Source organism: Dama dama, chromosome 20 (genome assembly GCF_033118175.1).
Source record: "Dama dama isolate Ldn47 chromosome 20, ASM3311817v1, whole genome shotgun sequence".
NCBI lineage: Eukaryota > Metazoa > Chordata > Mammalia > Artiodactyla > Cervidae > Dama > Dama dama.
In genome coordinates this window covers 20,804,940-20,829,922 of record NC_083700.1, presented here as the reverse complement: position 1 = coordinate 20,829,922, position 24,983 = coordinate 20,804,940, and the positions used below count along the sequence as shown (strand labels likewise).

General features: G+C 38.6%; 1 protein-coding gene across 2 annotated transcripts; it reads left to right on the top strand.

Moving 5' to 3' along the window:
• The first annotated feature begins 309 nt into the window (after positions 1 to 309).
• On the top strand, positions 310 to 24,507 carry GABPB2 (GA binding protein transcription factor subunit beta 2). Of its 2 annotated transcripts, XM_061120867.1 has the most exons (9): positions 310 to 466; positions 4,145 to 4,284; positions 7,278 to 7,445; positions 7,989 to 8,183; positions 10,496 to 10,634; positions 15,953 to 16,069; positions 17,787 to 17,972; positions 21,395 to 21,525; positions 21,646 to 24,507. In XM_061120867.1, the coding sequence occupies exons 2-9, from the start codon at positions 4,177 to 4,179 to the stop codon at positions 21,943 to 21,945; spliced, it is 1,344 nt and encodes a 447-aa protein (XP_060976850.1). In that variant the 5' UTR covers positions 310 to 466; positions 4,145 to 4,176; the 3' UTR covers positions 21,946 to 24,507. The 2 variants fall into 2 exon arrangements, with proteins under 2 accessions (XP_060976850.1, XP_060976851.1); XM_061120868.1 differs by lacking the exon at positions 15,953 to 16,069.
• Positions 24,508 to 24,983: the final 476 nt, after the last annotated feature.

The following is a 24,983-nucleotide window of genomic DNA, read 5'->3' as shown; positions in this document are numbered from 1 at the left end:
ATGGGCAGAATCCGATTTCACCAAGTTCTTGGCGCCAAAACAAACCATCGGGTCCGTCCCCTGCCGGACCTATAAGACACGTAATCGACAATCCTCCGCCTCGCTAAATAGTCCTGTCTAAAACGTCCCGAATACACACTATTTTACCTCAAAAGGCCTTCCGAGAATAGACAGTGAACCTCTGGGGCGCATCATCGTCCTGTTCGAATACAAATACGGATTTTCCGATCATTTTCTCTTCATAGATTCCTCCGCCAGAAATTATATTCGCCGAGCCTTCACTTCCGGGTCCGCCATTTTGCTGCCTCCATTTCTTCACGAGGGGGGGTTAAAGGCCCCCAAAATATGCATATGTGAAAAGGCCAAAAAGTAACCGTCATTGACAGGGAGTCTTAACTAGAAAAGGAAACAGGACCAAACTGGCGGGCTCGGTGAAAGCACAGCCGGCAGCGTCCCGGACGAGGAGGTGAGGGGGGAAAAGAGATGCGTGCGCTCGAGGGGGCGTCAGGGCTGGAAGGGAGACTGCCGTGAAAAGTTGCACCACTTTCCAGCTCGGCCCCGAACTTCTCGGTGCAGTCGAAGCGGCGCCCCTTCGCCAGAGCGGGGGCGGCTGAGGGAAGGAGAGGAAGGGGATGCTGCCGGGAGGAAGGGGAGGGGACTGGGAGGTGAAGAAGGGGGTGGGTGTAAGACCTGGGGCTGGGGAGCCGGACCGAGGGAAGCCAAGGCCACAGAGGTGACCACTAGGGGGCAGCGCGGCGCGCGGGCCGGGGGCTGCCCTCGAGGCTGAGACCCTAACGCCCTGTCCCTAGTGGATCCTTCTTGCAGAAAGACTGAACATCGCTGTAATAGAGGAGAAAAAGGATTCCCTAACTCTCTGATCCCAGGAATAGCCTAAAGATTATTAATGAGCTCAGTAATCTGAGCAAGAGCAGTGAGGGCTCCGCCTCCAGTTCGTGCACAGTTGTTTGTACAGCTGGCGGAGCAGTGGGGACGTGTGCAATAGAAAAAGGTCGTCAGATCATGGACTCTTCAATTCCATTTCTCCTTCTCTAACCATTCTACTTTTCTCACAGATTTTCTTGAGCCCGCAGACATCATGCCATTCTTCTCTCCCTTTCCAGAAGGACCTTTCTCTCTCATCTCTCTTTTTAAAATATCTGTGGAAAAGGACATTCTATGATTTACCTTCAGCAACTTAACATTTTTGGCCGTCTGAGACTGTATTTTCATTGTACCATTTGATCCACCCAGTCCACAAGAGATGTTCGTAAGCATCTATGTTCATATATGCTTTGGTAACAGTGAAAGAAGTGCCCCACCTAAATTTTTGTATCAACAAGTGTAATTACTCTCTTGTAATAAGAGTACGTTGTTGTGAAGAGCTCAAGCACTTCATCAGTTATTAAAACACACTTACTGAAAATTCTTGTGTGTTCGTTTGGGAGGGGAAGTGGATGCTCTGTTATTTTATTCATCTCCAAAATCTTGGAAGGCAAGTTAGATCAGTAGGGAAAGTGGAGGTACATTCACTAAGGGAAAATGTTTTCCTTTTGTTTTTAGTAATCAAGGGAGCTCAGAAGTACCTAGACTGTCTCTTATCCTTAGGCTGCATCTCTCATCTGGTGGTATATGGGAAAATGACACATAGTCCCCCCCAAAATGCCATTATTTTTAAAATACATTTTACTTTTAACTTAAAAGCAAAGAGTGAGAATAAGGGGAGAAAAGAACCTTGAACACATATCTAGGAAACTTTTTTTTTTCCTATCAAATGATTAATGCAACAGCCTATTCACATTCTGACCCCAAAGTTTAACTACAATTTATAATAAATAAAGTTTTTGGTGGCCTGTTTAAACAATGGGGTGAAACATTTGGGTCACTTGTCATTTAGAGGTACTGATACACAGACTTATAAATATGATTATAGAAAAGTGATAAAAATTTACATATATATGAAGGCAGACTGTGGTGGACAAAATTGATAGCTCAAAAATATTTTGTTGGAGTTCAGGAGCTAAGGACACCAGTTGGCAGTGGGATTAAAATCAACTTAATTAAAGGATCTTATTTTCCAGAAGTATCAGCTTCCCAGGAACGTGAATCAAACTATCTCCTTAAGCAGATTCCTCAGCCTACAACTGAATATTTTTTTGTGGTAGAGACTAGAGCTGAAATTTCAATATTAGGAAAATTTAATCTGCTGCATGTCAACATTTCTCAACATTCCTGTGTAGGACGTTCTTTCCCTTTGTGATCAGTTATCGTAGAGGTGTTTTGGGTTTTGTTTTGTTTTTCATTTTTTGAGGGGGAGGTGGGGGAATGTGGTGTGTGACTTGAGGCAGGATCTTAGTTGCCTGACCAAGGATTGAACCCAGCCCCAGCAGTGATAGTGTCAAGTCCTAACCACTGGCCTGCCAGGGAATTCCTATAGAAGTGTTTAGGGCTTGGTGATACACTTTTTATATATAGATATAACACATTGGCAGGCAGATTCTTAACCACTGGACCACCAGGGAAGTCCAGAGAAGTGTTTTAATAGCTTGTTCAGGTAATGGTGATTATTCTTCTGTGTTACACAAAAACCCATCAAGTGGAAATTTCTTAAAAGTTAGTTGCAATGAGGGATCTGAAACTATGTCAATGAATGTTTTATACTTGATTACCTTAAAACCCATTGATCTGCTTTCACTTTGACCCTTTTTACCTGAGTGTAATTTTGTGACCTATATATGGGTCATTTGAAAATATTGGTTCACCAAGTAATGCCCATCATCCAAATGTTGATGTATTTTATATAATACTTAAAAATTACAGTTATTAGTATCACCTCTCATTTTATCAGAAAAGTTTATAGGGACTTCCTTGGTGGTCCAGTGGTTGAGAATTTGCCTGTCAGTACGGGAGACACGGGTTTGATTCCTGGCCCAGGAAGATTCCATATGCCACAGAGCAACTAAGACAAAAAAGTACAAGATGAAAGCAAATAGATAATAAAAGTTAGATTTATCAAGAACAGCCATTTCCTCACTGGTTGGAAAATTTGTAATGTGTGATGATTATATACCATTCAGATAATTCTGCGTCCCATCCAGGAACTTCTCATTATCCTGTGCAACTCTGAATTTATACCCAGGCCCATTTCTAATTTACTTTACAACAACTATCAATTTAAATGGCCATTTTGGTTGCTTTTAAGACAGTTTCCATCATTTATTGCCTTTGATTTCATGTGTTTAACAGCAGCGTTTTTTTTTTTGGCTGTGCTGGGTCTTCATTGCTACACTTGGGCTTTCTTCAGGTGTGCAGACGGGAGCTACTCTTTGTTGTGGTGCATGGGCTTCTCCTTGTGATGGCTTCTCCTGGGTGGCACGGGCTCCAAGGTGCTCCAGCCCACGGGTGGATGGGCTTAGCTGCTCCCCAGCCCGTGAAATCTTCCCAGATCCAGAGATTGAACCCATGTCCCCTGCACTGGCAGGCAGATTCTTATCCACTGCACCACCAGGAAAGTCCTCTTTTTTCTTACCCTAAATGACCGAGAGTTGACTGTATGCCTTTTACAAGGAAGGAAAAAACTCTTCTACTCAGATGCTTTTATTTTACTGTGAGCTTTCACAAAAATTTAATAATGCCCATATTAGTAAGTGAAAAACTGCAATGACTTTAGACATAACTGTACTTTTAAACAAAGTATATAATCTGGCTAAACTGATGACTTTAAAAAAACTCTAGGTGTTGCTGAGACACTTCTGATAGGTGCAGTGACATGTCTGTTCATTTTTGAAAAAATGTCCTCCACGTACCCGAGTCTCAATATCCTTGCTTTGTCTATTCATTTTTTTTCATGTAACACATTATTTCTACCCATGTTGTTTCGAAGGGATATAATGCTGTTTTGTTGAGTCCTTAAGCTAGAAAGGCAGCAATGTGTTTCATGTATTTTCAAAGTATTTTACTCGAGATTGAAAGTGAGGGAACTATGGTTTAGGGCCTGAAACTTTGCAAATACCTGACAGTTTGTATTGAAGTAGAAAAGAAGTGCCCTGTCAAATAGTCCACTTGAGAAGTATCTTACATATATTCTAATATAAGAGGTCTTCTAAAAACATTTTTACAGGCATCTTTCCTTGTGTTTGAGTTACAGCTTCCTGAAAATTTGTGTTCCTATGTATAAAGATGTCTTTGGTGGACTTAGGGAAGAGGTTGCTAGAAGCAGCAAGAAAAGGCCAAGATGATGAAGTGAGAACATTGATGGCAAATGGTGCCCCATTCACCACAGACTGGGTAAGCTTTCTTAATTATTCCCAGCGTGTGCTGTTAGCAGCCTTTTCCTTAAAGACTAAATAGTCTGAATTGATTTTTCTTTATTGTCTTTCTGCCTCAGTCTCCCCACAAGAGTTTCATCATCTTTGTCTCATCTGAATATATGGTTTTCTTTTTCTTTTAGTTTTCCAAATTGAACGAATCTCCTGTGGATAGATAGGTGGTAATTGTAAAGTATTATATACTTGTAATTTTCTATAATGTTTTTTAGAGTATTTTCTAAAAGGTTTACTTCTCTCTGGAGTGTACTTGCATTATAGGCTTCTGTAATTAGCTAGAAATTAAACAAAATCAGTATACTAAGAGTACATTTCTAAACTAATAAACTCCTGGTTTCCTTTTCTCTAAAATGTCCTCATTAATAAGAAATAGCCTAGCCATTTTGTTTCGTTTTTCACTGTTAAAAAACATTAAAGAGGAAGGTGTAATTTCATGAGTTCGAACAATCAGCTTGGAGAGCAGAATGTCAGAAGATCCAGGTCTAGGTTATAACGTGGGCTTGCTTAGTATTCATAGATTTTGTTAGCATTGCCTAATTTTAACAATTCAATAAGCAGTGTCCTCTATTCTGAGGTGATTAATTCATAATTTTAGAGGCAAACACTTCACAAAAAGGAAGAAAGGAAACCCAGGAGATTAACATTTCTATAAATAGACTTGAAAATCGCATTGCGAGTTAAATCCAGTCAGGCAGAGAGACTGAATATATGAAAAGCAAAGAATAAATGAAATAGGTTTTAAATTAAAGAGCATAACCCAAAGAAAAGGATAGATCTCTGACCCAAATGGATGCTGATAGATAACTCTGATAGTAACAAGATTTACTTTGAGATGATACAGGCTTGTTTATTGCTATTGACACACTATTGCTATCTTTTTTTTTTTTTTGGCTCTTCATCTCATCAGTCTTTCTGCTTTGCTTTACTGTGGTAACAAACTTCAATTTCAACCAATTACATTTGCAGCCTAAATTTCACATGTCACTTTCTAGTTTTTATACTTTTCTCAAGAATTGTTTTGAACCTGCCTACAGTTGTGCTCATCTCACACGCTAGTAAAGTAATGCTTAAAATTCTCCAAGCCAGGCTTCAGCAATACGTGAACCGTGAACTTCCAGATGTTCAAACTGGTTTTAGAAAAGGCAGAGGAACCAGAGATCAAATTGCCAACATCCACTGGATCATCGAAAAACTAGAGAGTTCCAGAAAAACATCTATTTCTGCTTTCCTGACTATGCCAAAGCCTTTGACTGTGTGGATCACAATAAACTGTGGAAAATTCTGAAAGAGATGGGAATACCAGACCACCTGACCTGCCTCTTGAGAAACCTGTATGCAGGTCAGGAAGTAACAGTTAGAACTGGACGTGGAACAACAGACTGGTTCCAAATAGAAAAAGGAGTACGTCAAGCCTGTATATTGTCATCCTGCTTATTTAACTTATATGCAGAGTACATCATGAGAGACGCTGGGAGGAGAAAGCACAAGCTGGAATCAAGATTGCCGGGAGAAATATCAGTAACCTCAGATATGCAGATGACACCACCCTTATGGAAGAAAGTGAAGAAGAACTAAAGAGCCTCTTGATGTAAGTGAAAGAGGAGAGTGAAAAAATTGGCTTAAAGCTCAACATTCAGAAAACTAAGGTCATGGCATCCGGTCCCATCACTTCATGACAAATAGATGGGGAAACAGTGGCTGACTTTATTTTTCTGGGCTCCAAAATCACTGCAGATGGTGATTGCAGCCATGAAATTAAAAGACGCTTACTCCTTGAAAGGAAAGTTATGACCAACCTAGACAACATATTAAAAAGCAGAGACATTACTTTGTCAACAAAGGTCTGTCTAGTCAAGGCTGTGGTTTTTTCCAGTGGTCATGTACGGATGTGAGAGCTGGACTATAAAGAAAGCTGATGGAGAAGGAAATGGCAACCCACTCCAGTATCCTTGCCTGGAAAATCTCATGGACACAGGAGCCTGGTGGGCTGCAGTCCATGGGGTCGCAAAGAGTCGGGCACGACTGAGCGACTAACACTTACTTCAGGGGAAAAAGCCGTTATTTAAGCAATTGAATATAGGATGAAAATAAGACATTATTGTAATCATTTATGTGGATACCTCATTTGAATGAGAATTTCTCAAGTTCATTTAGAAGTCAACCTGTTTAATAAAGATCTTCCTTTAGGCTGAAATTTAAAAAGAAATAAATAAAGCTGAGCACCGGGAAAAAAAAAAAAAGCTGAGCGCCAAAGAATTGATGCTTTTGAACTGTACTGTTGGAGAAGACTCTTGAGAGTCCCTTGGACTGCAAGGAGATCCAGCCAGTCCATCCTAAAGGAGATCAGTCCTGGGTGTTCACTGGTAGGACTGATGTTGAAGCTGAAACTCCAATGCTTTGGCCTGATGTGAAGAGCTGACTCATTTGAAAAGACCCTGATCCTGGGAAAGATTGAGGGTAGGAGGAGAAGGGGACGACAGAGGATGAGATGGTTGGATGGCATCACCGACTCAATGGACATGGGTTTGGGTGGACTCCGGGAGTTGGTGATAGACAGGGAAGCCTGGTGTGCTGCAGTTCATGGGGTCGCAGAGTCGGACACGACTGAGCAACTGAACTGAGCTGATCCCTCCCCTTTGTTCCTGACTCAACATGCTCTCTTCTACTTTTTTAACCTTCTAAGCCCTTTTTAAAATCGTACCCTTTATGGAATTTTACCTGTTAAGTCCACCTGACTTAAAGCCATTATACTTAGCACTTATTTAATTGATAGTATGTTTATTTGTCCATTAGTATATTAATTTTAATTAAATAATTTCTTCAGTTTATCTGCCCAGCCGATTCTCTCTCCAAGGACAGGAACCTAGGCTTCTCCTGTTCTTCATTTGTATCCCTCCAGTAATGATTTAGGACTGTGCACACAGTTGATATTAAATGAGTATTATTTCCCCACAGCTTGGAACATCACCCCTCCACCTTGCAGCCCAGTATGGTCATTATTCCACAGCAGAAGTGCTCCTTCGAGCAGGAGTTAGCAGGGATGCACGGACCAAAGTGGACAGGACCCCTTTGCACATGGCTGCAGCTGATGGACATGCACACATCGTGGAACTACTTGTTAGGGTAAAGCAAGAATAGTGGCGGGTCTATATTGTAAAAAAGACAAATAATCTTCCTATTTTCTTACTTAAATAGGCATTAGGAAACTAGATTGGGAAAGATTAAATTTAGGACAGTTTATAGCATTGATTTGTAGCTCTTTCAAGAGTCATCATAGCTATGAGCATCTTATTTTCTAATCTTTTGAAGGCTAAACAGACTATTGATTTTTCTTCATTCTTCTGCAGATGTTCTTTGTTCTTATGCCTGTTTTTTCAGGCACTCAGCTCACCGTTAATAAATGCAACAAAAATCTGTTCTTTTCCCCTTCTCTCCCATCTGTTATAATTTTCCAGTGATGTCCTTAAAAGACCCTCTCATTTAAGGCATTGTGTCTGTCAGCATGCAGAAGGATTTTAGACATGTTTTTCCCTTTGATATTTCATAAACATTTCTAAGTTTGAGTATGTGTAATCGATATTGAAATCCTCGGTATCTGGTGATGGGGTATTGCACCTGTGCTACTATAACCAGTATCTCTTTGAAAAAATTACTTTTTTATGACAGAATGGTGCAGATGTGAATGCCAAGGACATGCTGAAGATGACAGCTTTGCACTGGGCCACAGAGCACCACCATCGAGATGTTGTAGAGCTGCTTATCAAATATGGAGCTGATGTCCATGCTTTCAGCAAGTTTGATAAATCTGCTTTTGACATAGCCCTGGAGAAGAACAATGCTGAGATTCTGGTCATCCTTCAGGTCCTATTCTTTTTATACCACCACAGTATACTTTAGCTGAAGTTAAGGATTTTTTGCAGAAGCTGAATCAAAACTGAGTTTTCTGTATCTTATCAAAGTAGTACTTTCATTATGTCTCAATCTTGTGATTGTCATTAGTATCTTAAAAAAAAATTCCATAAAACTCTGAATTATTCTTGATGATTGAAGAGCAATGTTGTGACCAGTACAAAAATAAGATTTATGGGGCTTTAGAATTTTTTTTTTCTCCATGAAAATTTCCCTTTTTAATTAAGCTTGACTTGGGATAATATGAAAAGCCTCTTAATGTTTTATGAACATACATCAACTGATGTGAGATAGAACATAGCTCTAAAGCATATTGAGTTGTAAGGAAACCATCTCAGAATTAAAAATCAGCTATGATGGGGACGACAGAGGATGAGATGGTTGGATGGCATCACCGACTCGATGGATATGAGTTTGAGTAAACTCCAGGAGTTGGTGATGGACAGGGAGGCCTGGTGTGCTATGATTCACGGGGTCTCAAAAAGTCGGACACGACTGAGCAACTGAACTGAACTGAACTGATGATGATATCATCCATTGATTTCTTAAGCCAGTATGTGTATATCAGGAAATAACAGGATGAGAGATACAGAGATTAATAGGGCATAGCCCTGTCCTTGAAGTGTTTACAGCATAATGAAGGTAAAGACAAAATATAAAGCAGTACAATACTATACTGATTTAACACTATGATGATAAACAGATACCTAGTAGGTGTTACGAGAGGGAGTTTTGATCATGCTTAAGGCAAAGATCAAAGTATATGTAGACTCTGAACTGAGTTTTGAAGGACCATTAGGCAGAGATGTGAGAAAATTATATTCTAAGCTAGAAAAAGCAAATCAAAGACACAGCGGTGTGAAAGGGGATGGAATGATCAGGAAAGAGTAAGTATTAATAGTTCTGTGCCTAGAGACTGGTCAAGGAAGCAGAGTTTGGGAGTGGCAGGAGCTAAGACTTGAAAAGCTGAGTTCTGAACAGAGCGGTGTTACATGGTGTGCAAGAGTGTGGACTATTTGTGGTGTTCCAATAAAAGCTTTTAAATATAGGATTAATATGAGATTTTTTAAAAAGGTGATTGTTTGGAGTGTGGTACACAGACTTGAGAGAGAAGAAAATGCTGAAGAACCATATAGTAGTAGTAGTGTTAGTTGCTCAGTCATGTCTGACTCTTTGTGACCCCACAGATTGTAGCCCACCAGGCTCCTCTGTCTCCAGGATTCTCCAGGCAAGAATACTGGAGTGGATTGCCATTCCCTTCTCCAGAGGATCTTCCCAACCCAGTGATCAAATCTGTGTCTCCTGCATTGCAGGTGGATTCTTTACCGTCTAGTGACTTTCATTAGGCCAGGCAAGAGTCAATGAGGGCTAGAATTAGTGATAATGGAGGGTGGAAGGGGCTAGTTCAAGAAAGAATTTTACGGTAACCAGAGAATGTATCACCTGCTTCAGTTGAAACTCGTAGCAAACGGATAGTTGTGTGTTAAAAAAAAAAAATAGCCATGTCTGCTGTATTTTCAGTGGTTTGTTTTTTTCTGATGTATGATTCCCTACAGACTGGTTACCCACTTCAGCTTTCAATTCCTTGTTTAGAGTGAGCACTGTTATAATTCAACTTTTTAAAGTAGTAATCATGTTTGTAGGAAACTACTTATGAAAATAAAAAAATAAATAAAATAAAGGTAAGCATCTTCATACCGAAATTGTGCAGATATCCCTGGAAGCAAAAATGCAGTATATGGAACTAGCCTTTAAAATCTGGCACTCATTTATTTGTTTGTTATATATTCTCTTAGGGATTTTTCAGTGGCAGAATGGAATAAGTAGTTGGACAAAACTCTGGAGAATATTGTTCTCTGTAGATTCTCCGCAGGGATCTTCAGCTAGCACCATGTCTTGTACATAACTGATCATAGAATGCTCATGCTGGAAATTCCTTTTTAGGCTACTTTTATTTTTCAAATTAAAAACCAGTGTCCAGAGAGGTTAAGTGAATTGTCTAAAAGTTTTTGCAAATATACACCTTTTTTTTTTTTTTAAGGTAGAAATAATAGGGAAAGCAACCTAAGCTCTCTGTTGCCCTGGTCTGAGAAGAAAACAGTAGTGTTAACCAGAACTCTGAGGTCCCTAGGACATTGTGAGCTGGAACTAGTTCTGCTTGACAGAGCATTGATCAGGGGAGGGGGCATGGCTGTTCAGTAACTGTATAACTGAGGCTAGTTAGTAAGTATTCTTACTTTGAAATATCTTGTGTTGTTTTATAGGAAGCAATGCAGAATCAGGTGAATGCTAATCCCGAGAGAGCCAACCCTGTGACTATGGCTACCCCATTCATCTTCACATCAGGAGAAGTTGTCAACTTCGCAAGCCTTGTTTCTTCAGCCAGCACCAAGACAACCTCAGGTGATGTTCTGATAATGTGACATTTATTTTAGACTTGAAATGAACTGAATTCAGGTTTTTTTTTAAATAAGATGAATAGATACTCTGTCTGATATCCCCTCCTTTATTAAAATATTCCCCAAATGGAAGATTTATAATAGATTTTAAAGCTAACGCTTTATTCTTTCTGGAGGAAGGGAAGATCATACTTTAGGATTATACATAAATGCTTAACTGTGTTAAAAGTAAAATATTCTACAGATTAATCTGTTGAAGGGTTATGTCTGACCCCAAAATGAAAATATAAGGTGCTTTAATATGGTACTACTAAGGAAAATAGTTAAATATTTATAGTCTAAATCAGTAACAAATAAGAAAATAAACATAAATGGTTGTTGGATGCTGATATAAAAGAGGTAAGTATGGTTATTTGACTAAAGTTTAAGAGTCCTGATTTGTTCTTGAGAACATATAAAACAACAACATAGCAAAGAAAAGCACTTGATGTTGCTCTTTTGACATTTGTATGTGTTTAATTTATTTATTTTTGGCTGCTCTGGGTCTTTGTTGCTCAGGCTTTCTCTAGTTGTGGCAAGTGGGGGCTACTCTTAGTCAGGTGCACAGGCTTCTCATTGTGCTGGTCTCTCTTGTTGAGGATCACAGGCTCTAGGTGTGTGGGCGTCAGTACTTGCTGCATGTGGCTCAGTAGTTGCAGCTCATGGGCTCTAGAGCACTAGCTTAGTAGGCTTGGTTGCTCTGCAGCACGTGGGATCCTCCTGGACCCAGGATCAAACCCGCATCCCCTGCCTTGGCAGGCAGAGTCTTATCTACTGTACCACCAGTACACAGTACACAGTATTTATGTCTTAAATAAAAATAAAATATCGATCTAGAAAGGCGCATATCTACTTTTGCCATACAGCAGAAACTAGTACAACATTGTATATCAACTATAATAAATTTTTTTAAATAAAAAGGAGCAAAAAGGAGCAAATCAAGTTTATTTTCAACATCTTCTTACAGATATTTGTTTTACAATGAGAGAAATTATGTCCTTGTTTAAATAAGTGTTCCTACTGACCTTTGGTTTCTTTTTCTGTTCCCGATTTTCATTTAAAAATTGCAACTGTATTCATAGTTGTTTGTAAAATATCAGAGGAAGATCTTGACTGATGTATTATTATTGAGAGGCAGTATAAACTAGAAAGAATACACATTATACAAATGTTTTTGCATTCCAGAACTGCTTTCAAATACTGATTTATTAATTGACTAAGATACTTGACCTTAGAAATACTACTTACTTCCCTAAACCTTCTGTACTTATATATTAAATTAGAATATAATAATCTACTTCATGAGGTTGTGGTGAGACTGAGATTTTGTATTTCAGTACACATTTTATAGCAGGGTTTCAGTAATAGCTAATGTTGAATGAAAATGTAACTTCTCAGTGGTTGACTCTCTCGTGCCCACAAGGGGGCAGTAGTGCCCTTCATTTTATAAGCTATCAACTGTCATTTAAAATTTCTGTGCTTTAGTTTTCAGCTGCATGATTCAAAAAGTTTAGCTTAAATATGTATATATGTAATCAGAATATTCACAGCCATTTGGGTTTGTTGTGGTTCAGGACACACTGATTAGAGCAAATGTTTTTTTTTTTTTTTTGCAAGTGTTTTTTTAATTCAAAAGTTTTTAGAAGCCAATAAAGTAATATGTTTACAACATGGGCTAAAATTAAGTCTTTAGTCTAACTACTGAAATTCTCCAGACTCTTACTGGAATGATAAGCAAAGTTGAAGGCATTCAGCATAAAGATTTTTAGCCTTGGTTCCTGTGGACCTATATCATGCTTGTCATGTTGCTTTTGGCAAACCTACTCCTTTTTTCTCTTCTGTATATTGACAGCAGCAATTTGAAATTGCTGAACCATCACATAATTAGAGCTGATCTCTCCAGTGTCATCCCACTCATGAAGCAGTTCTACTTAGTTGTTTCCATTTAGGGGATTGGCCTATCAGTGCAGATAAAAGAAAGGAGAAAAGTTCTCAGTCAAATTCATGTTGTGTTGTTGAACTGGCTTTAAGGATTTTCTTTTCCTGAATGGTGGAGAAGCCCTCTTATTTCCCATCATCCAACAATATTTTTAGGAATTAACTGAAAATGGGCTTCCCTGGTGGTCCAGTGGTTAAGAATCTGCCTTGCAATGCAAGCGACACCGGTTCAGGAAGATCCTGCTTGCTGTGGAGCAGCTGAGCCTGTGCACCACAGCTACTGAGCCAGTGCTTTAGAGCCCAGGAGTCACGGCTACTGAGCCCAAACACTGCAACTACTGAAGCCCACACACCTAGCGCCTATACTTGGAAACAAGGAAAACCACCACAGTAAGAAGCCTGTGCACTTCAACGAAGAGTAGCCCCCGCTTGCCGCAACTGGAGAAAAGCCCGAACACAACAACAAAGACCCACCACAGCCAAAAAGAAAATAAATATATAAATCTTTTTTTTTTTTTAATAATTAACTGTAAGTATCCTAGGATTGTCATTTTGGTGGATATTTTTGATACCAAAATCCAAACTATAAAGATTGCTTTCAATTTTCCATTTGTGACTAAAGATATCAGTTATCATCAGTGCCACCATCAAACTGCAGTGACTGGAGAAGGCAGACTAACTTAAATATTAATCAGGGCAAAACAGAGTTATGAAGATAAATTTTCTTTTTCTGTAGAATCATAAGATGCACTCCAGAGTCAAGTACAAATTGCCTTATATTGGTTCATAAAGAGTACAGGCTTTGGAATCTGGCAATTAGGTTCTGATCTGGGCTCTTGACATTCACTAGCTGCATGACTCTGGGAAGATTACTTAATTTTTCTGAATCTTAGCAACTAAACCACCACCACCAGTTTTCACTGACTTGGTGAGACTGCCTAGCCAACCATAGCACATGCCCCTAAATCCTGATCTGAAGAGTTTATATAAGCCACATTCTGAGTAGGTAACAAATTGTCACTAACAATGCCATTTTACTTCCAAAACAACAGCAGCCATGCACATTTCACTTTATTTGATGGGGGTCTTATATTAAAATGAAGCAATTAGCATTATTTAACAATAAAGTACTTTATTTTCCCGGAACTCTCTGGGATAAGTCTAAAGAGATCATTTGTGTCATCTCTTTTCAGTTTCAACTTTTCAATTTAGTATTCTGTCAGAATACTAAACCTAATCACAAATGTTCTTTCTTCATCTTGTTATTGAAGAGAAGTTGGGCGAGTCATTATGTTTGAATCAGAGGGAGAACAAATACCCTTAGGTTGGAATCATCATGTGCTAAAAAGTATATAATGCCTTTCTCATGAAGTAGTTCTACCCAAGTAGTCTTCTTTAGCTTGGTGGCCTACCTGATTTGTCCTATTTGAACTTTAAGTATAACAGCCTTGTTTGTGTGTTTGTCTGTGTGTGTTTTAACTGTGATAAAATAATAGCAGTGTATTTTTTATTGTTAGTGACTTACTGTCACATATATTCCAACCTCCATGAGGGATGTATCTAAAACTTGCTTGTTCCTTGTTTGTTTCATTTGTGAGTTCTTATGTCAGCACTTGATAGTCTGAGTGATAAGAAAAACATGAACTTAGCAGGAAAATTAGAGTATAAGCTATGGCTAATCTTGCTCTTACAAGGTCATTAGATTGACACAAGCTCTTTCTAGAGGCCATACACTGTTTCACTAAGACCATTTGGTTCCTTGAGTATGAGAGAATTAAAATAAGGATATCATTATTTTCTCCACCCTTATCTTCACTCCCACAGTCATCGTCCAAAAGCTTTGAAAGTATTTTACAGATAATTGACTTTTTTTAAGGTATATTATTGGGAAAACAAAAAGTAAGAGTACATTTAGGGCTTCCCTGGTGGTTCGGAGGTACAGAGTCTGCCTGCCAATGCAGGAGATACAGGTTTGTACATGGCACAGAGTAAGCCCATGCCCCACAACTAATTGAGCCTGTGCTCTCGAGCCCAGGAATTGCAGCTGTGGAAGCCTTCATGCCCTAGAGCCCATGCTCCACAACAAGAGAAGCCAGTGCCCCACAACTAGAGAGTAGCCCCTGCTCCCTGAAACCAGAAAAAAAACCTATGTAGTAATGAACACCCAGCACAGCCAAAATAAATAAAATTAACATTATTTTTTTAAAAAAAGAAGATAAGTGTATCAGTCCATTTCATCCAGGAGACAAAATTATGTGTGGTATAGTTTAATTATATATAGTTTTATTATACATATATAATAAATACTTACATATATACAATAAATATATATTATAAATATATAATTTATAAACTTCAAAAGACTTGTTAGTAACAATGGATAACTATTAAGAGGTGAGGAGAACTCTAAAGAATATAGGAATAGCCAGTATGGGGAGCAGTCACTTCTATGTGATAAAACTTAATCTCCTGCCAGATGACAGGAAATATTTATAGGATTCAGCTTCAGTATCACAAGGCATGGCAAAGAAGGGTGGATTTGGAGCCAAGTGGCAATTAATTTGCAACTGATACAATAAGTTATCTCTGAAATTATATTGAAAGACTTGGGGAAATGCAGTTCATGTTATAAAAGTTGGATTTATGCAAAACTGTTGAGTAATACTTTCGGTTCATAAAATTAGGCATGCCTGTTGCCAGATCTAATGCACTTCCCTCTTGGAACTTAGCTGTAAGTATATCACATAGATAGAGGAAAAGGTTATGAACGAATTTTTTTGAATAGCATATCGTGACATAACTAAGTAATTGTTATTTTTTAGCATCAATTAATTGTACTATCCTTTAACATTCAAAATGTGAGACTTCAGGTTTTTACCTATCCTTGCCCTTAAGGTCAGGCCTAGTCTTCTCACCTCTCTAGCTGGTGAACGGAAGAGGCGTGACTGACTGAAGCCCAGGAGGGGCCTGTTCCCTCACCACTGCCTGGCTTGGGGTGAGGCGGCTCTGTATGTACTGCCTGCTGCCAAGACAGCTCTGTACCGCCAGCCTTGGGAGTCGTTGGAACTCTTGGTGTGTTAGCTGCTGATGCTCAGCCTTGACAGTGCCAAGAGAATGATCAGATGAAGAGAATGTAATGGCCCTATACCAAGCATATTATCTTAATCCACTTTAAAGGGAAAACTTTAAACCTTAAGAGTTTTAACACCATGATAATCGGTTTATAGAACTTTGTATTAGGAAGCAAGATTAAGGAAAAGCTGAGATTTTGATTTAATAAGCCATTTTAGTTCATCTCTGTTTATTCTCTCCACTGGACCTCATTTGCCTTTTTTACCAAAATAGGTGACCCCCATGCCTCCTCAACAGTACACTTCTCAAATTCTACCACCTCAGTGCTGGCCACCCTTGCAGCTCTTGCTGAGGCATCAGCTCCCCTCTCCAACTCACACAGAGCCACAGGTAGGTAAGGGATATCTGCTGGGTGAATCACCATTTCTTCTTTTGTTTTCAACTCCCCAGCAGATTTAATTTCCATGAAATGTTAAAGAATTATGGTTAGAGACAAATAAGATAAAGGGATGTAGAGTCACTGAGCATCAGAACGAAAAATCACTAAGTGATACAATCAGTCAGCTGAATAATGTCAGAGAATGAGTAAGTTACTCCTTTGTATTCTTGCAGCTTCAAGTTTGTTTGCACTGACTTGAGTTACATCAGATTGAAATGTTTAGTCTTATATAGCAGAGTTTTGGAAATACTCTATGTTGTGTTTTGACTGATACTATCATAGAATTATTCAAAATAGCAGCCTAGATATTTTGTATTAAAGCATCAAAATACATGGGACTGCTACCTCACTTGTTGTTACATCCTATGTACCCCAGGTTGGCATGCTTCATTTCACTGGAGATGTTATTTTGGCATTCCCAGTGGATTTGTGGAGATAAATCCTGTATAGTGCCCTTCTGATTTTAAAACAGAAAGGTTTCAGGTCCTTTACCCAGAGCTAGTGACCTCCAGGGAAAAGATTTAAGACTTCATATAGGTAGGAGGCAAATAGTTATAGATAGGGGTAAATAGTCATCTAGGAATCTTTCCGGAGCCCTCTGGCAATCTGCTCCATCATAAATGAAAGCAGATTGTTGATTTCTTTCTGTCATAGACATTTGGATGCTGAGAACATTCCTCCAATTCTATTTTTCCAACTGGTAGCAATCATAAAGATCTCTACTCAGATGCGTGTGAATGAGCAGCATGGCAGAGGAAAAAGGAACATATTAAACTTGTGCCTGTTAACTCTTCTAATTTGCTCTTAGATGTTGGATAAATCATTTGACTTCTTCAGGTCTGCCTCCTCATCTCTGACATGGTAGTTGGATTAGATTATCTATCGGGGTCCTTTCAGCTCTAACATTTAACTGTTCTTTGCTTCTAAGAGGTGTGAGTGCTCTATTGCCATTGAACTGCCTGAATGCATCTCATATGGATAGTCCCTACCCCTAATGCAAACTTCTCCTTGTGACTCTTTAGATACAGAAATTTCATAGTAGTAGGAACTGTTTCCCCTAATAGTTACTGGGGATATTGACTAACCAAAGTGAAAAATCTTTATTCAACATGATACATGTAAAGTTCTTATTAATAGAAAGGTACCTGGCCCATAGTAAATAGTGTTCATTGCTATTAATGTTATTGTTGATTAGTCAGATGGGAGAAGCCACCTGTTTTTGTTTATCAAACTTCTTCAATGTTTTGACTTCTTGACATGTTATTTTCTTAGTTCTCTATTAAATGCCTTTATTTCTTATAGAAATAGGTCTACTCTAATTTATAGTTATATTTCTAGGCTCTATAGATTTATTTAGACTTTCAAGATACTTCCTGAAAAGGAGTCCTAAGGTCAAGTATGTTGGGGAAATTCAGCATATCTTATTTTCTATTAGAGAGTCACAATGCTCATTTGTCTATTAGGGTCTCTGATACTTACTACAAAATAAAAACAAAAATTTAAGCCTATTTAAACCAACATTTTGAAAATGTATTTGTACATAGAACCCATCTTTCTAATGCATTTCAAGCTTTTCTATTCCTGATATTATCAATTTCAAGGAGGCTGAAATTACTCTACTCCTATCTTTTTAAGCTGTAATTTTATATTTACTTTTTTCATCTCTAGCTAATTCAGAAGAAATCATAGAGGGAAATTCTGTTGATTCATCAATCCAGCAAGTGGTGGGGAGTGGAGGCCAGAGGGTCATCACCATAGTGACCGATGGAGTCCCTCTGAGTAATATCCAAACTGCAATCCCTGCTGGAGGCATTGGCCAGCCGTTTATTGTGACTGTGCAAGATGGACAGCAAGGTGAGTTGTCCATGTGGACAGTTGCTTATTAAAAGATATTTTAGATGCTCAACACACCTCTAAAAACGAAGCATTAGGGCAAGGTAGGGGGAAATGGGAGAATGCCAGATCCCAGATGGGGCAAAGAAGCTGTGAAAAAGAAAAAAAAAACCCAAAGCCGGTCAAATTCTCCTAATATATACATAAAATATGTGAGTAAAACCAATAACCTGATAGAAAAAAGAGCAAGTATTGCAAACTAGTAGTTCACAGAAAATACTGATGGTGCTTAAAAATAGGAAAATTTATTTCATTTATGGCAAGAGAAATATAAATACTGCACCGATATACCATTAAAGCACCATGCTATCAAGGGAATGGGGAAACAGGCACTCTTATAAATCACTGGTAAGAGTGTGAATGCATCCTCTGAAGAGCAAATTATCAATATGTATCAGTATTGAAGCTGCACATACCTTCTGGTTAATAAGTTATTTTTCTATGAATTTATATTCACACACTCAGAAATGACCTATATACTAAGTTATTTGTTACAGCATTATTTGTAATCATCATATTAAAAAGAACCTAAGTAGAAGTCATTAAGGAACTGGATAAATAAATAACTGGATAAATAAATAAATAAATTCCTACTCATGCAATGGAATACTATGCAGCTATGAAAAACAATGAAGAGGATTCTTACATACCAGTATGGTCTGATCTCCAAAATACAAAATATTTGTACTATTATCCAAAATGTTATCACTTTGGGAAACTGAGTGATAGATATATGGGATCTTTCTATATTATTTCTTACAACTGTACATGAATTATCATGTACAATTACATGTACAATTATCTCAAAATAAAAAGTTAAAATTATATTTAGGTTTTAGGATCCATTATGATTTTTGTTTAAAGCAAAAATTGATAGCATCAATTGATAGCAGTAGAAAGCAGCTTAGATATCTGCTAAGTGGAAACTGAAGCTTTGTCTGGAATTTAAAATTTCTTACAGTTAATCCACAAAATTTTGGCTTTCCTTCTTTGAGCCTGGTTAAATGCATCTGTAAAGAAGTAGTGCAGTTTATCCAGGCAAAACTTCGAAAATTTTTTTTCCTCCTAGGACTTTCCCCAGTGGTCCGGTGGTTAAAACTCTATGCTCCCAACGCAAGGGGCATGGGTTCAATCCCTGGTCAGGGGACTAAGATCCCGCAAGCTGGAGGACCTTAAATTTTTACTTTTTTCCCTTAAAACAACTCCGATCTTAAAAAAACAAAAAACCCAAAAACTCCATTCTCATTTACTTAATTCCATTACAGGTAGTCTCTCACCTACTCTGTGAGCTCTCCCAAACTATAAATGATAATGTCCACAAAAACATCAGTAGTATATTTCCAAATAAAATTCCAAGAACTTATGATATAACTTGGATTATAAAGGTTTAATTCCTACTCTTTCTTCCCATACTGCAAAGATCCATCAATTCAAATAATTTAAAAATTATAAAATCCTCATAATTATTTAGGCCAACTCAAATTGCTGATGACACAAAAGGCAATGATACCAACCCTCCTTTTTCAACCTCTAGTATTTCTGAGGAATGAAGTTGTAATGTTAGTTTCTCTTTTTTTCAAAAAAATTTCACTTAAGTATTTTTTAATAACTAATACATTCAGATGGTTCATAGGTTAAAAGCTATAAAAGCATATACACTGAAAAGCTTCTCATCTGCCAAGGTGCCTTGCCAGAAGGGAACCAATGTTAAATGTTATTTCTGAATGTTCCTCCAGAGATAGTGTAAGTCTACAAATATATTAACAAATATATATATAAATTTATCCCTTTAAAAAATACAATGTAGCATACTCTACACACTGCCTGCATCTTGCTCTTGTCACTTGTATAATATACAAATAGTGCAATATTACAGACAGGAAATTTATCTTGGTACAATCCACCAACCTTATTGAGATTCTTTGCAGTGTTCTCTGGCTTCATTTGCGTTTGTGTTCTGTGCAGTTTACTGTATGAGCACCAGCACAGTTGAGATAGAAAGCAATTCCATCACGGGGACTCCTTGTGCTACTCTATATCTACCGCCACTTCCCTTCCCACCCCGTTCCTAACCATTGGCGACCACTAATTTATCTGTTCTCTATCATTATGCTTTTGTCATTTCAAGAATGTTACAGAAATGGAATCATATAGTATATAGCTTTTTGCAATAGGGGTTTTTTTTGTCAGCATAATTCCCTTAAGGTCTATCCAAGTTGATGTTTGTGCCAGTAGTTCATTTCTTTTTATTGCTGAGTAGTATTCCATGGTATGGATGTTCCATAGTTTATTTAATCACTTAACTACTTAAGTTGTCTACAGCTTTTGGCTATATATGAATAAAGCTGTTATGACTCATCATGTACAGGCTTTATAGGAACATAAATTTTCAGTTTTCTGGGGTAAATGTCCAAAAGTATAATTTCCGGGTCATATGGTAAATACATGTTCAGTTTTGTAAAAAAAAAATTTTTTTTCTATAGTGACTATACCATTTTACATTTTCACCAGCAATTTATGAATAATCCAGTTTCTCCACATTCTTGCCAGAATTGGGTGTTGGGTGTTATCACTATTTTTTAAATTTTAGCCGTTCTGATAGACGTGCAGTACATCTTGTGTGTTGTGTGCATATGTGTTGACCCTTTTCTCACTTATCTATGAGAAGAGAAATAGTTAAATTAGACATAGCTGATGGTAAACTGCTTTCATGAAAGTTTTCTTAAAATTCTTATTTAAGACATTAGACCTACTTTAGATAAGTTATTCCTGCAGAATTGTAAGCTGAGTGGTCACAGCGTCTTTTATATAAAAGCTTCAGACTTGGGTCTTAACTGCATGGCTTCCAAACCTACAAATCATTGCCCTTCCTTTCTGAAGTCGCCTTTATTTTTCTGTTTTTAAAAAAATGTGTATTTGGCTCTGGGTCTCAGTTGTGGCACCTAGGGTCTTCATTACATCATGCAAGATATTTAGTTGTGGTGCACGATCTCTCTAGTTGTAGCATGCAGGCTTAGTGATTGCGACGTGCAGGCTACAGAGCACACAGGCTTCAGTAGCTGCCACATGTGGGCTTAGTTTCTCCAGGTCATGTGGGATCTTAGTGTCCTAAGGAGAGCTCAAACCTGCATCCCCTGCATTGTGAGAAGGATTCTTAACCACCAGGGAAGTCCATCTGAAGTCTTCTTAGTGCCTCTAATCCTTTCGGTTTCTCTCTACAAAGCCATGCCTTACCTGTTGATTCTAAAATCTGAAGAGATATGATTCTAAAATCTGAAGATATCAGAGAATATGTTTTAGTTTGCTTTCTGATTCAAAGTAAGCAAAATCTCTTTGTTTTACTATGTATTCATCACCTCCAATTGGTGTCCTTTGGCTTATAGTTCTAACTGTACCTGCTGGTCAGGTTGCAGAGGAGGCTGTCATTGAGGAAGAGGCGGAAGAAGCAGAGAAATTGCCACTGACTAAGAAACCAAGGATAGAAGAGATGACAAACAGTGTGGAAGAAAGCAAGGTATGTTTTTAACAGTGGTGGAGAGAAGGCAAAGACTCAAAAGCCAGACTTCTCAAGGCCTGAACCCTTCTCTTTTTGTCTGCTCTTAGGAGTCCTTACCTGTGTGGTTTACTTTTATAGGAAGGCACTGAAAGAGAGCTCCTTCAGCAGCAACTCCAGGAGGCGAATCGGAGAGCCCAGGAATACCGACACCAGCTTCTAAAGAAAGAGCAGGAGGCAGAACAATACCGCCTCAAACTAGAGGCCATGGCCCGACAACAGCCCAATGGAGTTGATTTTGCCATGGTTGAAGAGGTGGCTGAGGTAGATGCTGTAGTAGTCACAGAGGGGGAGATGGAAGAGAGAGAGACAGAAGTGACTGGGGCAGTAGGGACCACAGAGCCTCATACTGGAGTTTCCATGGAAACTGTTTCAACTTAATGTGCAAGGGCCACAACTTGTACTGTGTCCATCTTTTTCCTCTTTAAAAAAAAATACAGAGGACAAACATTGTGTAAAAATTAAGAATGTCCTAAAGAAGAAAATTATAGCAGGGTACAATGCTATAGGCTACAACTTGGGCTCAGGAAAGCTCTCTGTGCAACTGGAAACTTCAAAGCCAAATTTAAGGAACACGTCTTCTGAGGGTCCAAAATAATAAGGACCAGATTTCTCAGCTCACATCATTGCTTGAAGCATAGTGGTAAAAGAAAGGGGGATGTTATGGACTGATTGTTTTTTAAATAACTGACTTTCTATCAGAAGATTTTGAAATAATATTTCTAATATGGACATACCCAGAGCCTTTAATAGTTGTACCATCAAGTGACCTGAAACTTTGCCTTAGATTTATGATGTGTACCCATTAGGGAAGAAACCTAATTGGGAGGAGGGATTAGATGTAAGCTTTGGGGGAGACAAATATATTCTGCTTCCAAAGGAATAGGCAGGCACTCCCCACTATCCTGAGTTAATTTCACTGAGAAGAAATCACCTAAGTAAATTTGCATCCATTGTGTGTCCATAGCCCAGATGCCAGTTTAAGAAACTAAAATAAAATTTTTAAAAACTGGAAAAGAAAGAAAACTTGTTGATGTGGGAGAAGTGTATGTAGATCCCAAATCCTCCAGCTGCACCTCTGCGATGCTGGAAAGTGGCCACAATAGAGGCTCGTGGGGTTAGGAAACAGTCTGGTCTCGAGATACCAACTTTCCTCTGGCTAGATTTTATGAAATTGCAATGAGGAGGGTAGTCTGTTGTCAGAACAACTTGCTTCCAAACATTTATTTATGTAATATCAAGCTTTAATATGAACTTTTTAACTTTATAAAATTTTGTTGAGTTTGCTAAGTGTGCCTTTCTGTGGAACTTACATGGTATCCACTCATGTGCAAGAAAAGACAGGAGGAGAGATGAAGGCTGAGGATGTTGTATTTTTAATCCATCTGATTTGGGCTGAGTACACTGTTATTTTCTTAAGGTCAGGTCTCGTGTGGAGCTTTTGTGCTTTATAGGTGCTCAGTGTTGGCAGAGGGGGTAAGGACAACCAGTGCCATAACGTAAGGAACCAAAGATTCTGGCCAGATCTTTGTCACCTTACTCTCTTCTCTCCCACCATGCCTGCTACTTTTGCCTAGACACTTTAGAAAGTGTTTCATTGCTGGGATTTCTTGGAGTCTTTTTTTTTTTTTTTTAAAGAATGGGAATATGGGTAGAGAGAGAGAGAGGTTGTGGAGAGGTCATCATCCTGGACTTGCCTTGTTATAAATTAGAAGCAACCAGAGGGAGATGTGAAGGACAGGGAAGCCTGGTGTGCTGCAGTCCACAGGGTCGCAAAGAGTCGGACACGACTGAGCAGACTGAACAAGAGGGAGATGTGCCAAGTAAACAGTTGAATGACTGTTTAGAATAAGATTTTCTTAATTAGCGATCATGGGGAAAACATGTATTTTTAATTTGGAATAAAATGTGACAGTTAACAGGGTTCTATTTACTTTGATTAGTGAAGTAATTTGCTGCAGTTTTCCAGAGGTGCAGAATCATTTAGGGCTCAAAATAGACTGTAAACATAACTCCCCAAACCAAATTTAACGAAAGAGAAAAGTGAAAGTGAAGTCACTCAGTCGTGTCTGACTCTTTGCAACCCAGTGGACTGTAGCCTACCAGGCTCCTCCATCCATGGGATTCTCCAGGCAAGAATACTGGAGTGGGTTGCCATTTCCTTCTCCAGGGGATCTTCCTGACCCAGGGATCCAACTCGGGTCTTCTGCATTGCAGGCAGACACTTTACCCTCTGAGCCACCAAGGAAGCAAGCCCCAAAAGAATTGTCTGTTAGAAGCTTATAGACAAAAATAGCAGTTTTGAAATGAATTTTGGCTCTGGGCCACCTTAGCTAGGTTTTCTCCATGGACCAAGTACTGAGCACTTTCCAGATGATCAGAGATTAGTCTGCACCATTGGGGATGGTGGAGAAATTCAGTAGAACAGCCTAGGTATGGGTGAGTGTAAAATGGTGGTATCTGCTGTCAAATCGTTCTGTTTCTATTTGCAATGTTTTTCCTTTCTCTGAGTCCCTTTGTGAATCAGGTGCTAACAGTAAGCTGCTATTGTGTTCCATTTCAGAGCTTTAGCTTAACTATAGAGGGACCAAGTGTTACTTTAGATGTGTTTTGTGTGTTTTCTTGGTGTATATATTGACTTTAGTTCCTTGTTTTTTGGTTTGTTTGGTTTTTTTTTTCTTTCCTGTTAAGGGGGTGGAGGTTAACTCTGCAGAAAATATCTAGATCCAACCAGCTACCTTAGTGCTGATTCCATCCAGCACTCCCTTCTGAGTATACAGAGCCCCTACTGTTTGAAGGAACTGTTTAGAGGTTCTTATTCTTTTTCTGTAAAATCCTATCATTCCCACCCAGAAAAATATCTAATATAGCCCAAGTCATTTTTGATGATGGGGTCTCTGAGATAGGGAGTTTAAGGAGGGGTTGGGTTAGGGAGAGAGAGAAGGGCAGTGTTTGGAAAGGGGTGGGTACTAAAAGAGCATTTGTTTTTATTTACCTGGAATAGACATTTTGCATTCCAGAGAAGGGAAATAGGATTTGATCTCTAGTGGTATTGCCATAGAGAGAATGGTAGGTCAGGATCCCTTGAAGCAGTTAATATTATTAACGACATTATTGGCAGTACCACTATATGATTTTGCATATTTTTCTGGATCAACCTTGGAAGTTGGGAAAATGTTGCTAGGTCTTCTGGCTTTGGGGAATGCAACTGGTCTATTGGCAAGGTTGGATTACAGAGACTCAAATAACAGACAGGTGGTTCAGAGGTGGTACTTGAGCAGGAAAAACCTGAAACCTAGGATGACTGCTTATTTTAAAATAAAGCTGCTTTAATAGTATCAGTATTTATATAGAAATTTTAGACCCTACATTTACATTATGGTTTTAAGCTTCCCCCTAAATAAGAGAAAGAAATAAAT

Coding starts and splice junctions, on each gene's coding strand:
- GABPB2 (XM_061120867.1), top strand. CDS start 4,177: ATGTCTTTGGTGGACTTAGGGAAGAGGTTGCTAGAAGCAGCAAGAAAA. Junction 16,070..17,786: donor CAACTCACACAGAGCCACAG/GTAGGTAAGGGA, acceptor TTTCATCTCTAG/CTAATTCAGAAGAAATCATA. Junction 17,973..21,394: donor TGTGCAAGATGGACAGCAAG/GTGAGTTGTCCA, acceptor TTTGGCTTATAG/TTCTAACTGTACCTGCTGGT.